We start from the raw sequence: 17,580 nt of genomic DNA, 5'->3' as shown, positions 1-17,580 counted from the left end.
TCTCCAGCTCTGTAGGAGATCCTGTACTAAGGGTTGTAACCTAACTGTGGTCAGTGTTTGACCCCTGGTCCTCTGACCCCCAATCCAACATAGGTCCCCTCAGACCACTTATAGTGATAGCAAATTGCTTAACACCCCAAGATTATAAACCATAGATCCCCACCAGGTCCCTTAAAGGTCATCTGGTCTAACCCCTCATAGAGGAAGAGACTGAACAGAGTTAAAATACTTACTGGGACATGAACCCAGCTTCTCTGACTCTTTGGCAGTATAGTACACAGAACGGTGGTCCTGGAGTTAGAAAGACATGAGTTCAAATCCTGCTTTACACCCTTACTAGCCATGTGACTGTGAACAAGTCATTAAACTTCTGTCTGCCTCAGTGAACTCATCTGAAAGAATGGGGATAATAATAGCATCTGCCTCCTAGGGTTGTTATGAGGATCAAATGAGATAATTTTGATGTGCTTTGCAAATCTTAAAGCCTTTATATAAGGCTAGTTGTTGTTATTGTTATTACTTTGTGAGTATTTTGACTTTAAATGTACTGCTATTTCCCTTGTGCCAGTTGCCCATCTCCACACAGCTGGCATATGTCAGAGGCAGGGTCCTGAACTGAAGGCTGGCGCTCTGTCCAGCCCGTTATATAATTCTAATTCTCTTTGGGTGGGGGGTGGGGGGGATCATGTGGGGAAACTGGCTTTTCAGCAAATATAGGAATCCCGGATTTGCTCTGAGAAAATAGAATCGAGGTTTGTTTCAGAAGCGAGGCTTTGGGGTTGATTTTAATAGATGTTTCAGAGGCGGGTTATAGAAAGATAATATCAGACGATGACTATTTTTTCTTCGATCCAAGATAACTGTCTCCTCCCCGCTCCCCCCTCTTTCTCTCTCCTGGATTTCCATTCTGTGGCAGTGAACAGCATAATCCTGACTATCATTCAGTCTTAAGGAGTAAAGAAAGGCATTTCAGAGTCTCTGACATTACAGAAACTTGGTACTAAAATTCGGAGAGCCTAGATTGAGCTGAGAGTCCTTGTCATAAAGCTAGGAAATTTCACAATGGGGATTCAAATCCAGGCCTCCCAACATCATCCTCGAACTCAATTAAAATAGGAATCACAGTATATTGTGTGAGAAGCCCTGGAATGGGGAATATTGAATGTGAAAACACCCTGAGGCAGAGAGTTGGAAATAGCCTAAATAGCCCTAAAAAAAGCATCATGGGAAATTAAGGCAAGTCTCTCCCCTCAAAGAAATGTACTACATTATGTTGTTGTTCAGTCATTCTTCAGTTGTGGCCAACTCTTCATGGCCTCATTTGGTGTTTTCTTGGCAGAAATGCTGGAGTCATTTGCCATCTCCTTCTCCAACTGATTTTTCAGGTGAATAAACTGAGGCAAACAGAGTTAAGTGACTTGCCCAGGGTCACACAGCTAGTAAGTATCTGAGGCCAGATTTGAACTCAGGAAGATGAGTCTCCCTGACTCCAGGCACATAGCTGTGTGTATTATGGAGTCCCCTAGCTGCTCCATAGGTGTCCATAGTCACACGGCTAGTCTGAGGTCACATTTGAATTCAGGAAGATGAATCTTCCCGACTCTAGGCCTGGCACTCCACTGCCACACAGATGCCCAATAGATATCTTAAACTCAACGTGTCCAAAATGGAACTGATTACCTTTCTTCCTCATCCTCCTCTTCCTACTTTCCCTAGTACTATTTCTTTTTTGGAGACAAAGTTAAGTGACTTGCCCAGGGTCACACCTCTGGTAAGTATCTGAAGTTAGATTTGAACTCAAGTCTTCCCAACTCTGGGCCCAGCACTCTATTCATTGAACCACCTAGCTGTCCCTGTCTTCCTTCAAGTCTCAATTAAAATTCCATGTTTCATTATGTCTTCCCCAACTTCTGTTAATTCTAGGGTCTTTCTGTGAATTATCTCAATAATTCTCAGGAACTCAGCAGCAAAGTGACAAAGGCTTTATTTTCTTCTCGTGAGAAGGAGGCATCCTACTGTGCAGCTAGTGGGTGCCCAGAAAGGGGGCTCACAGGCCCTGTTTTATACCCTAGTCCCTAACACGAATGGACCTTCCCCTTTTTCATCACTGGTGGAGTTACAATCTAGTACAAAAACTAGCTGATCAGAACGCAGTATTCCCACCCCTCTTCCTTGTATGGGCATAACTCAGGAGTGGACCTTATACTTCCTTATATGGACAGAACTCTGGAGAGGACCTAATTGAGACCAGGGCTCCTTGAACCATGTGACCTTGCTAACCTGAGGGGGAGGAGGGGATCTGAGACCTTTGTCCTACAAACAGGTCAGGGGGAGTATGACTGACTGTTATATCCACATTGAGAGGAGACAACTACCCATTTCTCACAATCACAATAAGTAAATATATATTTGTTTACATGTTGTCTTCTCCATTTGATTGTAAACTCCTTGAGGGCAGCACTGTCTTTTGTCTCATATTGTATTCCTGAGAGTTTAGAACAGTGTCTGGCACATAATAGATGCTTAATAAATGTTTTATTGATTGATTGTTAATAAACAACAGCTGGATTTTCTGATCTGCTTCTGCATTCACAGTGTTGTGATTTAGTTGAAGTAAAACGAAAATCTGACATAATACAGATGGGGAGTGGGGAAAGGGAGGAGGATTTTAATAGGTAAATATTGTCTTGGTATATTATGAAGGGCAGATAGGGGGTGCCATAGAGCACCAGGCCTGGAGTCAGGAAGAGTCATCCTGATTTCAAATCCAGCCTCAGACATTTCCTAGCTGTGTGACTCTAGGCAAGTCACTTAATCCTATTTGCCTCAGTTTCCTCATCTGTAAAATAACCTAGAGAAGGGAATGGCAAACAGCTGCAGTTTCTCTGCCAAGAAAACCCCAAAATGGAATCATGAAGAGTCAAATACAACTGAAAAACTGACTCAGCTCGAACCATTATGAAAACCCTGAATCCCAGGGGTCCATAGACCACACTTTGAGTACCTCTGCCCCACATCATACTATGCCAAGAATGCAATTGTAATTCACACCTTCACACCTTCCCCTTTCTTTGACAACTTCAACAAAGCTGGACTCTGGACTCAGTAAATATTATTGCGTGATAGATTCTAGTTGGCCCAAAGAGTGTACTACTGGGTAATTTCAAGACTGCCTTCTTTCCTAACTAAATTAATTTTTTTAATGAAAATTTTGTAGGGAGAACAGCAGTCATGAAAGCCTTTTTAAAATGTTCCGAAGGCTTTATTTTCCTGAGAAGATACACTACCATTGGAAGGCATGAAAATTCAGACATTGTTTTAAAGGTAAGGCCCCCTCCCCATCCCCCCAAAAAAGTGTCCAGGTAGTCTAGACTCCCTTAGACCACAACCCTTTTCCTTTAGGGATTTAGTTCCCTCTCAACTAGTAATTAATTTGTGAATGTAATCATTTTTCATTGGAACATTCGCATCTTTTCTGATTGTGCTGAGTTAGATGGCCAGTGGGGCCCAGTCTTTGGGCTCCATCACATTGGTGAGGTGTGGTTTGTTTCCACTGCTTTAGTGATATATTCGAGTGAGCTCAGGTGGGGAATGGGGAAGGAGATTTGGGTCTTTGATTTAATCAGGATGGAGACCTTGGGTTCTTGTAGACTTGGAACTGGAAGAGACCTCAGAGGGAATCCGTTCTAACCTCCTTATCTTGTAGAAGAAGTGATCGAGGCTGAGAGTTGAGCAAGACCTTGGATGAGGTCAGAGCTGGGGTTCAAGCATGGGCTCTCTGATCCCAAATGCAGCCCTTGTGTTCCTGGAGCACCTTCAGCCAGTGCAGATGGGAATGTCCCCTGTACCTTAGAGACTGGCCTGGGGTCCTGGAAAGTTGGGACTTTCCCAGGGTCATTCGGCCAGTAATCACCCCGATGTCATAGTTCCCTTAGAGAACAAGGGACAAACATCATCAATACCCACTATCTCCCTAGCCCCTCTGGTACAGAGGTGGCATTCCTTACTGAATAGAATTTGTGACTGTGCAAGACAGCTCTGTTTTGTTCTAATTATAATAGTTCACATCCCTAAGTTACCTCAAAGCACCTACAAAACATTTTTCTCACAACAACCATAGAAGGTTGGAACACAAATATTGTTATCTAACTAGGTGGCCACAGTAGATAGAGTGTTCGACCTGGAATCAGAAAGATCTGAATTCGAAACCCACATCAGACACTTGTAGCTGTGTGAGCCTGGCCAGGTGACCTAACCTCTCTCATTCACTTTCCTCATCTGTAAAATGGGGGTAATAATAGCACTTTCCTCCCAGGGAAGATCAAATGAGATAATATTTGTAAAGTTCTTTATAAATCTTAAAGTGCTATATAAATGATAGCTATAGATATACATTAACTATGTAATATATATGATATATGATGTGATATATGATGCAATGTAATATATTATGCTACATGATATAGTATATTGTTGGGTTTTTTTGTTTTGTTTTGGTTTTCTTGCTGGGCAATGAGGGTTAAGTGACTTGCCTAGGGGTCACACAGCTAGTAAGTGTCAAGTGTCTGAGACTGGATTTGAACTCAGGTCCTCCTGAATCCAGGGCCGGTGCTTTATCCACTGCGCCACCTAGCTGCTCCCTACATGATATAGTATTAAATAATATTATACCCATTTTGCAAATAAAGAAAGTGAGGCTTAGATGGATTGGACCTTACTCAAGCTCCCATGGCTTATAGAAGAAGAGATTGGATGGGGGTCTTCTGGCTCTCAAATCTATTTCTTATTCTGTCATGATTCCTCATTCATTATGGAGAGATGGGAGTTTGAGTTTATTATTTCATTGGGATTCTGGGGTGGGAAACTTTCTCAGTCATTGCGGGTCTGTAACTGGTAGGTAGTTTATCATTTAGAGAGTGGTAGGGGACATTGAGAAGGGTAAGTGACTATGTTCAACAATATTGTGAGAAACAGGATTAGAATTCAGGGTGTTCCTGACTCCGAGCCAGCCTTCTGTTCCCTACTCCAAGGCCTTAGTTCCTAAAGTATTAAAAGGACCTCAGGCAAAGGCTATCTCACCACCACCACCACCCCCAAGGGTTCCATAATGAGAACTAGTTAAACAGGCAATGGTGCATTCCAAATCCAATTTTTTTTAAAGGAATGTTCTTTTAAAAAAAAAGGGGGGGCAATTTTTGTCTTTTCTCTTCTTCCTAGTGGGTGATAGCTTCCAAGCAGAGTGGTAAACCAGGCTAGTGAGCCCTACCCTTCTTGGAAAATAAAGGTTAGCCACCTGTCGCTTAGGAGACAGTGACGGAGGAGAAGTCTCAGGGGCATGCAGGATGGTGGCAGCCACCTAGGGATGGTAACGAGATGTTTTGAAATGGTAGCTATTAGGGAAAATCTTTACACCAAACATCGGAAACTGAGATGGGCTCTTAGAGCACAAGAAAGTAAGATGACATACAGCCTCTTGGTTTTAGTGTGGGAAGCCTGAGACCAGCACTGGCCACAAAAACACTGATTCAAGAAAAAAGTCAGTTTCCAGTTTTGGAAGGAGGTGGGGTGATGGTAGATGTGGCCTGGTCCTCCCCATCTCGGACAGTGTTTTTCTTTTCAAGTCTCTTCCGAGGAGACTACTGATGGTCTCACAGGCCTAACCTAGCACAGATCTTTTCCCGAAGTGGAAATGGATTGGGAAGAGGAGATGTCATTCACAGCAGTGGGTTTGTTTGGCAAATGAGTAGCTATGTTTATTTATTTATTTATTTTTTGCTGGGCAATGAGGGTTAAGTGACTTGCCCAGGGTCACACAGCTAGTAAGTGTCAAGTGTCTGAGGCCAGATTTGAACTCAGGTACTCCTGAATCCAGGGCTGGTGCTTTATCCACTGCGCCACCTAGCTGCCCCCAAGTAGCTATGTTTATATCAGGGTTCTCCTATTTGTATTAGAAGAGCCAAGTACATAGATTTCAGTGCACATTCTCCTGCTTGTCCGCCCTGATAGAAGATAAGCTCCCTGAGGGCAGGCACTGGTTCTTTTTTGTCTTGACCTCTCCAGGACAGGCTCTTGGGAGAGGAGGAACCCAACCAGCTGGTGCATCAGTTAACAGGAAGCCCTTTCCTCATCCCTCTTGTTGCTGGTGGCTTCCCTTTGTTTATTATTTCCCGCTTGTCCTGTATTTATCTTGTTTGTACACAGCTGTTCACATGTTGTCTTCACGATTAAACTGTAAGTTTGGTTTGGGTTTTTTGTGTGTGTTTTTGGCCTTTCTTTGTATCTCCAGCCCTTAGAACATTGCCCAGCACAAAAGACATCCTCAATAATGCTTGTTAATTTGACCTGACTTATTAACTCTCTCTACCAACACAGATTGCGACCTCACTGTAACTTACTCATTCAATCATAGAGTTGGTAGGGATTTTATTAGGGGCCAACTAGTTCAACCTCATTATTTTACAGATAAGGAAACCGAGACTCAGGGAAGTTGTTACTTTCCCAAGGGCACATAGAGAATAAGCATCTGGGCAGCATTTGATCTCAGGTCTTTTCATTCCAGACACAATATGCTTTCTATCATGTCTTGCTGTATTCAGGACTGGAAAGCAACTTAATGGGGAGACCATCCAACTGCCTCATTTTATGGATGAGGAACATGATGCTCATAAAGGTTAAGTGATTTGCCCAAGGTCACCCAGCTAATAAGTATCAAAGGCTGGATTTGAACTCGGGTCTTTCTGATTCCGAGGTCAGCACTCTATGTCACACCGACTGCATATTATTATTATTATTATTATTATTACTATCATTAAAATAGCTGGCATTTACAGAGCAACTTTAGGCTTACAAAACATTTTATAAGCATTATCTCATCTGATCCTTGCAACAAGCCTTGTGAGGGAGTTCCAGCCGATATTATATTTTCCATTTTATAGATAAGGAAACTGAGGCTCAGATGCAAGTACATGTCAGAGGCAGGGTTCTTTCCTGATTCCAGAGCAGGGCTGGAACTCTTTCCATTGCATCATCTTGCCTGTCATCTGGTATTCATTCATTCCACAAATAGTCATGCTTCCCTTCAGGGAGTTTGCATTCTGGTAGATGTGATGAGATTCGAACACAGAAAAGCAGAATACAAAGTGGAACACACTGAGTTCATAAAAGGAAGTTTCATTATTCAGTCTTGTTTGAGTCAAATGGGGTGAAGTGACTTGCCCAAGGTCACACAGCTAGTAAGTGTCTGGGGCCAGATTTGAATTCAGATCTTCTTGACTCCAGGCCCAGCATTCTATCCACTGTGCCACCTAGCCACCCCATAAAGGGAAGACTAAATGCTAAATGGCTATTTGAGGGAAAGATCACTTCCACCTAGGCCAGGGAAATCTTTGTGGAGTAGATGGTATTTGGGCACCTCTTTTTGGGGGGGGGGTGAGGCAATCAGGGTGAAGTGACTTGCCCAAGGTCACACAGCCAGTGAGTGTCAAGTGTCTGAGGCTGGATTTGAACTCAGGTCCTCCTGACTCCAAGCCAGTACTCTATCCACTACGCCACCTAGCTGCCCCTTTGGGCACCTCTTTAATCCTATGCTGTAGGGTTTTTTTTGCATGGATAGCTAGGAGCCTATTCGGATATGCTGGAGCCTCACAAGAGCTGATTGTTAATTTATTATTATTATTATTATTATTTTGCAAGGCAATGAGGGTTAAGTGACTTGCCCAGGGTCACACAGCTAGTAAGTGTCAAGTGTCTAAAGCCAGATTTGAAATCAGGTCCTCCTGAATCCAGAGCTGGTGCTTTATCCACTGCCCCACCTAGCTGCCACTGATCATTAAATTTTCAATGTGATCATTTACACCTTGGAAACTGGCAAATGCTACAAATCATGGTTTGATTTATTGAAGGGTTTTTTTTTTTTTACTTCACTTAAGAAAGTGATGGGGAAAAAAACTTAATAAAGCAGATTAAATTTACAAGGGTATCCAACCTATTTGGAGAACCAGTTGTTAAACATTAACCAACACACCCCTGGATCTACTGCAACCGCCCATCATCCTAGCCTATCTTTTTTTACCGTTATTTTCTAAGTTTAAAATCCATCAGAGACTCACTTTTTTTTTTTCTCAACCAGTTGTTGATCATTTTAATCTGTCAGGACTTTCATGCTTTATTTGAAACATGAGGAAAGAGGTGATGTTTCATTTTGGGCTTCTTCCATGGTACAAGGCCTTAGGTACACTATTTTTCCTTTGAAAAGAATCGCCGAATGTTAGACCTGGGAGAGACCTTAGAACATAGACTTAGGAACAGGAAGGGCCTTTAGAGCATAGAATTTCAAAGTTGGAAGGGGCCTTAGAACATGGAACATCAGAACAGGGAGAAGCTTTAATGGTCATTTAGCCCAGCTTCCTCATTTCACAAATATAAACCTGAAACCCACAGAGGGAGGATCGTCACACATGGAATGGCTCCTCTGATAGTTACCCAAGAGCACACTGAAAATGAGCGACAGACTGAGACCCAGAAACCAGATCTCCTGTACTCCCAAGCTAGTACTCTCTCTACTCTCTCAAAACATCTCCTCCCTGGGTTAATGAACAGACCAGAACTTGGTCATTCAAAAGACCTGAGTTCAAATCGCACCTCTGACATCTACTAGCTACGTGACCTTGGGCAAATCACTTCACTTCTGTCTACCTCAGTTTCCTGAACTGTAAAATTGGGATAATAATAGCACCTACCTCTTAGGGTGGTTGTGAGGGTCATGTGAGATAATATTTGTAAAGTGCTTCTTAGCCCAGTCCTCAACCCATAGTGATAATAATAAATAAATAACTTAATAAATGTGATTCTCTTCCTCTTCCTCCTTCTCCTCCCCTTCCTCCTTGGGAGACTATATATTTCTACTGAGATTGTAATTTCTTAGAATTTTTGAAATTCTTCTTTGGATATTTCCTTCAGAGGCCTTAACACACTTTAGAAAATATCCGGAGTAGGGACATCTCAAACTCTCCTCCCTTCCCCTCTCCTTTCTTTTGAACTTCCCTGTTCTTATAGCAGACCCCACCCACCAACCTTCCAGTCACTTTAGTTCACAGTCATGGCATCCTTATCAATTCCTCTTTCTTGCTCACCCCCTATAACCCAATAGTTGTCACATGTCATAGCCACCTTCACTGCATTCTTCCACAGGTTGCCTTCTCTGTACTCACACTGGAGTCCCCACCCTGGCTCAGCCTCTACTTACCCTCTCGACAGGACCAGCCTCCTCATTGCTCCCCCTGCTTCCCATCTCTCCCCACTCCAATCCATCTTCCAATCTGCTACCAGAGACCTTCCTAAAACATGGGTCTGGAGGCAGCTAGGTGGCACAGTGGATAGAGCACCGGCCCTGGAGTCAGGAGTACCTGAGTTCAAATCCGGCCTCAGACCCTTGATGCTTGCTAGCTGTGTGACCCTGGGCAAGTCACTTAACCCCAATTGCCTCACTTAAAAAAAAAGTGAGGAAACCAAGGTTAGAACAGTTTAAGGTAACTATAATACATGATATTATTGCCCAAAGGCACACCAGGAGTAAGCTTCAGAAGTAGGATTTGAACCCAGGTCCTCAGGGTCCAGAGACAGAGCAATTCCCACTATAACAGGCCTCACGATTAGCAGTATACTCATTGAATTGAATTGACACCTAAATGGGGTGTTGTTTCCTCCAGGCTACTTTGTCCCTTCATTGGGCATGCCATGTGAGGTGGGGTCATCAGGACTTTCTTGTGTCTCCCCAATTAGCCTTGCCTGGAGATAGTTCTTTTTTTTTTTTTTTAAGTGAGGCAATTGGGGTTAAGTGACTTGCCCAGGGTCACACAGCTAGTAAGTGTTAAGTGTTTGAGGCTGGATTTGAACTCAGGTACTCCTGACTCCAAGGCCAGTGCTCTATCCACTGTGCCACCTAGCTGCCCTGGAGATAGTTCTTAATGATGAAGTAACCAGGTCTCCAACTGTTTGGGTCCAGAACTCCAGAGTAAGAGTTAAAACACAGCTCCCAAGCTCATTTGAAAGCCTGAATTCTTATCCAACGTCAAATTAAACTTCTATTTTTGTGTGCTATCACATTCTGAGCAGGACAGACACAAAGTGGAGAGAAGACAGCCCCTGAACTCAGGCTGATAGCTAGTAAAAAGATAAGTCACACATGCAGGGTACCTATAATACATGATATTATATAATCAGGGCAATGGTGAGGTTCAGATTGCTATGTGAGCTCTGAAGGAGAAGGGAATTACCGATGACAGATCAGGGAAGGCTTCCTGGAAGAGGGGCCACTCAGGTTGGACTTTACAGCACGTGGAAGAATTTAGCAAAGGGGGAAGAAGGGCATTCTAGGCATCAGGAATGGCTTGGGCAAAGGTATGGAGGTAGGAAAGTATGGATGATATACAAGGAACAGAGAGTTTCACTATGGCATATGGGACAGAGAGAGGAGCAAATTGCCACAGTTTCACTATGGCATATGGGACAGAGAGAGGAGCAAAAGGGGAGTCACTGAACATTGTTAAGCAGAGGAATGATTTGATCAGAACTATGTGTAAGAAATATAATTCTAGCATCTTCCCTCTGCTAATTCCTTTTTACCCTCTACATAGCTTGTTTTGTATATTTATTTGTATGTTTTCTCCACCATTCGATTATAAGCTCCTTGAGGGAAGGCAGTGTTTTTTGGCCTGGTTTTATATAACCAGAGTTTCACACGGTGCCTGGCACACAGCAGGCACTTAAAAATGTTTTATTTATTTATCTATTTGTTTGCTATTGCTGGCAGCAGAATGACAAAATGGATTAGAAGGGGGAGAGAGTAAGAAAACCAATTAGGAGGTTAATGCATAAGTTGGGGGATGGTAATTAGTGTCTGCAGCAGGGACATGGTAGTAGCAGTAGACAGGAGGGGATGGTTACCAGCAGTAATGTGCTGGTAAATGTGTAACAGCTGGCTCTCTGAAAATGTACAGCTCAACACAGTTTAATATGTATTATTGTCATGTTCTCTATCCCTTACTTAAATCTAGACAACAGAACAACAAATCAAGCTCTAATTTGTAGCATTTATCAACATCCCAGGTATAAATGCCCCAATTGAAAATTTAACAACCGGTTCTTGCAAATACATTTGAGCTGGTTATGTAACACCCTGCATATCAAGAACACAGCAGAAGTGAAATTGACAATACTTGGTGACTGACTCACAGGAAAGGTAAAGAAGGGAAAGTCGATGACAACACTGTCAGCCTGGATGTCTTTTAATCAAGCCTTCCATTTTAAATAATTTATAATTCAGGGTGTTTAAAAATGAAGCAGCTTTTTATAATGGCATTACCGATGCTCCATTCTCTTCCTTAATAAGTCCCAGCTATCCTCTGTCTTCTCATTTGTGGATAGCCCAGGTTTGGGGTAATTTGACCTGGTTTAGAGACAGCTCAGCAGGAAAGCCAAACTACCCCCTAGTGCTATGAGGCGGTTCCCGCTGGCCCCTGGGGAAATCCCAGCTGTCTGCAGGTATCTAGGTCTGTGGAAGGTGAGGCAGTAGTAGCCCTGCTCCCCCTGGAAAATGGGATCCCTGGCCTAGCTTCATGGCATTAGCTTAGCCAGCTTTGGAGAGACCTCAAGCTTCTAGACTCATACAAGGTTAGCACATACAAAGTCAGGCCCCTAGGCCCAGAAGGAAGCATGTGAAGATGTTGCCAGGAGACACTGGTGGTTTTGCGGCATCAGAGGGATGAGTTTCTCCTTGTTCCTGGACCACAAATAGTCCCCACTTGTATGCATCTCCTCGTGTGCTCCTTAGGTGAGTCCACTCTTCCCACTGATGATGCAAATATTTGTGGGAGGGTATGAAAGAAATATTTGATGACTCCTTTTCTTACTATGCTATTTAATTAAATGCTTTATCTTTGAAAAAATATATAAGGGACCTTAGAACACAGCATTTCAGAGCTGGAAGGGCCCTTAGAACACAGAATGTCAGAACTGAAAGGGACCTTACAACCAAACAGTGGCTTTTGGAAGAGTGAAGCGTAGAACATATATCTCTGCTAGGATATAGTGGCTCCAGGGAATACTTAATCATGGCGTACAGGACTTAAACATTAAAGTGACATTTCTCATGCCCTCCAGAGAACTGTTCAATCCATGCTAGGGGTTACTGGTAGGAAAGTGTTTAATGATGATAATTTGGTTTTGTGGGTTATCCAATGTGTTTGGGGGATTGACAGGAAGAGGCTTTATTACTGGTGTGTTCTACCTACAAGGGAAGGGCAGGGTGGAAGCTTAAGGGGAGGGTCTGGGCCAGGAACACAGGGGAGAAAACAAAGGGAATAAGGGGAAGTTACTTAATCGGAGTGATTGCCAGGCAGAAGGAAGAGGAAGGGGGGTTGACCTCATTCCTCCAGATGTTCCCAGCTTTAGCACTGAAGTTATTCCTTCTCATTGGTGTGGGTGTGGGAGGCAAGCTTGGGTCCCGTCTCCATTACTACAGCAGCTACCAACTGACCCAGCTGGGGCAGCAACCAGCCCCCAAACCTGGGCGGCCACCAACACTTCCAAGACTGAGCTGGGCAGAAATTGGGTGCTCCCTGTACGTCCTTTGGCAATGAATGAGCAGACATGAATGCTGAGCAGAAGGGTAGCTAAGGAAATATCACTTCCAATTTTCATACTAGTAAGACTCATATTTAAGAACAGATCTCTCAGTGCACTCTCTCCAAGGTCTGTTCATAGGGCCCAAGATCCAGGGCTGGAAGGGGCTTTAGAAGCCATCCTACCTGAGGCCCCGGTTTTATACAACAAGGGAACTGAGGGCCCGGGAGTATAAGGGACCTGCCCGAGCTTCCCCTAGGTAGTAAGTAAGCATCCAGAGGCAAGATTTGAACCCATGACCTTTGACACCACAATCAATTTCTTTCCCCTGTTCCAGTGTTGTTCAGTCATTTCAGTTGTATCTGACTCTTTGTGACCCCATTTTGGGTTTTACTGACGGAGATGCTGGAGTGGTTTGCCATTTCCTTCCTTCTCCAGCTCATTTTACAGATGAGGAAACTGAGACAAACAGGGTGAAGTGACTTGTCCAGGGTCGCATAGCTAGTAAGTGTCTGAATTTGAACTCAGGTCCTCCAGATTCCCATCCCAGCACTCCATCTGCCATACCACCTAGATGCCCTCCCCTCTCCCAAGCTGCCTCAAATTGAAGCTGACCTTCCCCTTCTCATAAAGCGATCCCTGGTTTGCTGGCTAATAGTCTTGCTTTGTTCTCATTCACTGGCGCCTGCTCAAAATGTTCATTTGGAATCAAAGAACATTAGATTTGGAGAGGCCCTTGGGGCGCAGAATGTCAGCACTGGAAAGGGAGCTCGGAATACAGAATGGAGAAATGGCTGAGGGGGAGGGACCTTAATGATAACAAGCACTGGCATTTTTATAGCCCTTGAAGCTTGCAAAGTACATTGTACAGACATGATCTCATCTGAGCCCCAGGGCAGCCCCAAGAGATGGGTTCTATGGGCCTGAGGATTATCCCCATTTCAGAGATGAGGGAAGCAAAGCTCTGAATGGTGAAGAGACTTGTATGAATATGGTCCCAGAGCTTATGTGTCTGTGTCTAGTGGGAGCTGGAGTCTTCCTGACTTCCAGGACAGCATCCACTCCACAACAGTGCTGCTCTCAGCAGAACATAGAACACACAGATGAAACCTAGAACACAGAATGTCAGCTGAGATCCCTAGCACATAGAACTTCAGGGGCCCCTAGCACATAGAACTTCAGCAGTATTGGAGATGTTCCTAGAACACAGAAAGTCAGCAGAATTGGGGATGCTCCTAGAACACAGAACATCAGAAGACCCGGAAAGGTCCCTAGAGCACAGAAAGTCAGCAGAGCCAGAGAGGCCCCTAGAACACAGTATGTCAGAAGACCCAGGGAGGTCCCTAGAACACAAAACGTTGGAGGTGAAAGGGACTTTTGTACGGAACAGTTAGACTCAGGAAAGTCCTTGGAACCTGGAAGAAGAGAAGGACGCCCTGGAGCACATAGTTTACAACTGGAAAAGAATTTTAGAAATGATTTAGCCCAACCCTGTCCTCTAAGAGATGAGGAGAGAGGGAGTAACTTGCCTGGGCTCACCCAGTGAGTCAGTATCAGAGCTGGGACCAGAACCCAGGTCAGCTGTCCCTGCTCTCCTTTCTATTACAGCACAGAATATTTCTTATGATGCTCAATCAATAAGCACTTATTAAACACCTGCTGTGTGCTTATTTATAGACAGCTAGAGATAGTGTGTTACAGGGGAAAGTGTGCTATAACCTTGGTCCACTGGACCAAATCTTGGCTCTGCCACGGTAACTGAGTGACTTTGGGCAAGTCACTTGATCTCCTTGGACTTCATTTTCCAGAGGGATTGGATGAGATGATTCCTTCCAGCTTTAAGTCTATGATTGATGCCAGGCACTATTCAATCCACTAATCAGCATTTATTAAACACCTGATATGTGTCTGGAACTGTGTCAAGTTGTTGTTAAATCTTGTCTGACTCTTTGTGACCCCATGTGGGGTTTTTTTGGCAGAGATACTGCTGTGGTTTGCCATCTCCTGCAGCTCATTTTACTGAGGAGGAAACTGAGACAAACAGGGTGAAGTGACTTCCCCAGGATCACACGGCTAGGAAGTGTCTGAGGCTGGATTTGAACTCAGGAAGATGAGTCTCTATGCTTTATGCACTTTGGCACCACCCAGAGCCTGGGATATGCAAGTACAAAGATAAAAATCAAATCTGTCTCTGTCCTTAAGGAACCTCCATTCTTTTGGGGAAAACAATAAATATGCACGCTGGCTAGGATAGGAATCGGGACTGGACCTGGGATTTCATTAATATAGGGAACTCCTAGATGAGGAAATTCACTGTGTTCAAGCAGATTCTTTACCCTAGAGTCTTAGAGAGTTGTTGAGAAGTTAAGTGACTTGCCCAGGGTCACTCGGTCAAGAAGGGTTGGAGACAGGGCTTGAACCGAGGTCTTCCTGACTTGAAGGACAGGGCTCTATCTATACCACAATCAGGCTGCCTTGCTATACAGGGTGCCCCCAAAAGTCTGAGTTGTTTTGAGCTTTAACTATTAAAGCCAAGACTTTTGGGATACCCTGTATATAAGTACCAAGTATATCCAAAGTGGGGTAACTAGGTGCTGCCAGAGTACCAGACCTGGAGTCAAGAAGACCTGAGTTCAAATTCAGCCTCAGACATTTACTAGTTCTATGACCCTGAAAAAGTCACTTCACCCTACTTGTCTCAGTCTCCTTATCTGTAAAATAAGCTGGAGAAGAAAATGGCAAACCACTCCAGTATCTCTGCCAAGAAAACCTAAAATGGAGTCACAAAGAGTCAGGCATGACTGAAAAACAACTGAACAACAACAAAATACGAAGTGAGCATCAAATAACTTGGAGGAGAGGAAACAGATAGAAACAGATGCCCTGGAAAAATAAACGTTGAAGACATTCAGCCTTACAAAGTTTCTGCCATTCAGGCAAATGAAAAGACTTCTAAGTTTATTATTATTATTAATAATAACAAACAGCTAATATTTATATAGCATCTCCTATGTGCTAAGTATTTTACAATTTTCATCTCATTGGATCCTCACAACCACCTTGGGAAACTGAGGCAGACAGATGTATAAGTGACTTGCTAGCCAATGTCTGAGGCTGGATTTGAACTCCACTGTGCCACCTAGCTGCCTCAGTTTATGATTTACTGATAATCCCAGCTCACATTTAGGTATCACTTTTAGGGTTTGTAGTGCCCTTTGCATATAAGGATCCCATTGGTATCTCACAAGCACTCTTTGAACACAATGCCAGTAACATCCCCATTTCATGGATGGAGACCATGGTGTCCATAGAATTATAACATGGCCAGTTCTGGGCCAAATGCTCGTATAAGAAGGTCTTTTTCTGGTTCCCCAGTTTGTGCGCTTCCTGTGTTACTAGCCCCCCACCCACCACACCTCCCCTCAGCATTGTTGTTCTCTGTTTATCTGTTTTCTGAGCCCAGTCTTTGCATTTCAGTACCCAGATATCGACAACCACCATGCCCTCATTGAGTTCAATGAAGAGGAAGGCATCTTCATTCTTCAGGATTTCAACTCCCTCAGTGGGACCTTTGTCAACAACTGCCACATTCAGAACGTCGCGGTGAAGCTGAAACCAGGAGATGTCCTGCGGTTTGGATCTGGGGGACTCACCTATGAGCTAGTAGTGGAATGCCTAACCTCAGTAAGCTTGCCTCAGCCCCTCCTCCCCTTGCGCTGGATGCTGGATGCTGGATGGATGGATGGATGGATGGATGGATGAAAAATGTATTCATCCCATACTATGTGCCAAGCTCTTTGTGAAGCATGCGAAAACATAAACACAGACATAAATACTTTTTCTGCTCTGTTAAGGGCTAAAATTCTAGCTAAACTGTCTAAACTATTTAATGAGTGGTCGCCAATAAATTATAAGCTTTAGCAAGAGTTAGGCTTTTAAGCATTTATTAAGGAGAATAAGAATTTGGTAAAGAAAAAGAAAGGCCTAGATTCCTATCTATTAAAGGGAGAGCACATTTCTAGCTCCTGCTCTCCGCCAGAGTCCAAAAGGAAGAGCGCGAGACTGAGCGCCAGTCTCTTCCTTCCTCCTCCCACTAGCCCGCGTCACTTCCTGACTCCTGGTCTTGCCCTCAAAGACTTTCCCTTCATGGGCAGAACTCCTCTACAGTAAGTATCCAGCAGGTGGCGTTATTCCAATCGTTACAGCTCTCAAGGAGCTTGCATTTTAGGGGGAGAAGGGAGGCAGCATGTAGTGGGAAGGGGTGGTCATGGAAGTTTATTTTGCTTGGGAAAGTTACAGGGATGATGAGTAGAACCATAGAAGGGTAGATTACACATCTCTTCCAGGAACAATGATAGAGTAGATTTGATTATAGTTCTAAAATCAGAAAGGGGGGAGGAGGCTAAGGGTTGAGTATAGAAATAAAAGAATCCTCCAGGGTTTGATTTCTGGACCTGGAGGCATTTCAGCTTATGAGGAGAAACCCAAGGAATGAAACTAAGCTTAGCAGGAGCTGGGGCCTCCATGCAGTGGCTAACTGAGCAATTTCAGTCATGTCTGACTCTTTCACAACCCCATTGGGGGTTTTCTTGGCAGAGATACAGGAGTGGTTTGCCATTTCCTTCTCCAGCTCATTTTACAGATGAGGAAAATGAGGCAAACAGGGTTAAGTGGCTCACTCAAGGTCACACAATTAGGAAGTGTCTGAGGTCAGATTTGAACTCAGGAAGATGAGTCTTCCGGAGGCCAGGTTGACACTCTAGTTGTCCATTATCTAGGAGATAATAGGAGTCAACTTATATGGGAGGAATGTCAAAGGAAGAGAATGTCTGAGGAGTCACTAAGTCATGGGATGCTGAGTTAGGATAGTCAATTGACACACCCTTTGCTGGAACAATGGGAGTATGGAACTACAGGTTTGATTACTGAGCCTGGGGCAAGAAGTGGAAAGGATGTATG

General features: G+C 43.9%; 1 protein-coding gene across 1 annotated transcript in view; it reads left to right on the top strand.

Annotated features, from left to right (window-relative positions):
* Positions 1–3,217: 3,217 nt before the first annotated feature.
* The window catches only part of FHAD1 (forkhead associated phosphopeptide binding domain 1), a 185,129-nt gene continuing 170,766 nt past the window's right edge, over positions 3,218–17,580 (top strand). Inside the window, exons 1-2 of the mRNA XM_043996552.1 lie at positions 3,218–3,324; positions 16,099–16,305. Of these exons, the coding sequence (XP_043852487.1) occupies positions 3,232–3,324; positions 16,099–16,305 (300 nt within the window). The 5' untranslated portion in view covers positions 3,218–3,231. The remainder of the gene's footprint in view (positions 3,325–16,098; positions 16,306–17,580) is intronic.

The sequence above is a fragment of the Dromiciops gliroides genome, chromosome 3 (assembly GCF_019393635.1).
Source record: "Dromiciops gliroides isolate mDroGli1 chromosome 3, mDroGli1.pri, whole genome shotgun sequence".
Taxonomy (NCBI): Eukaryota; Metazoa; Chordata; class Mammalia; order Microbiotheria; family Microbiotheriidae; genus Dromiciops; species Dromiciops gliroides.
This window is presented reverse-complemented; position numbering and strand designations above follow the sequence as displayed.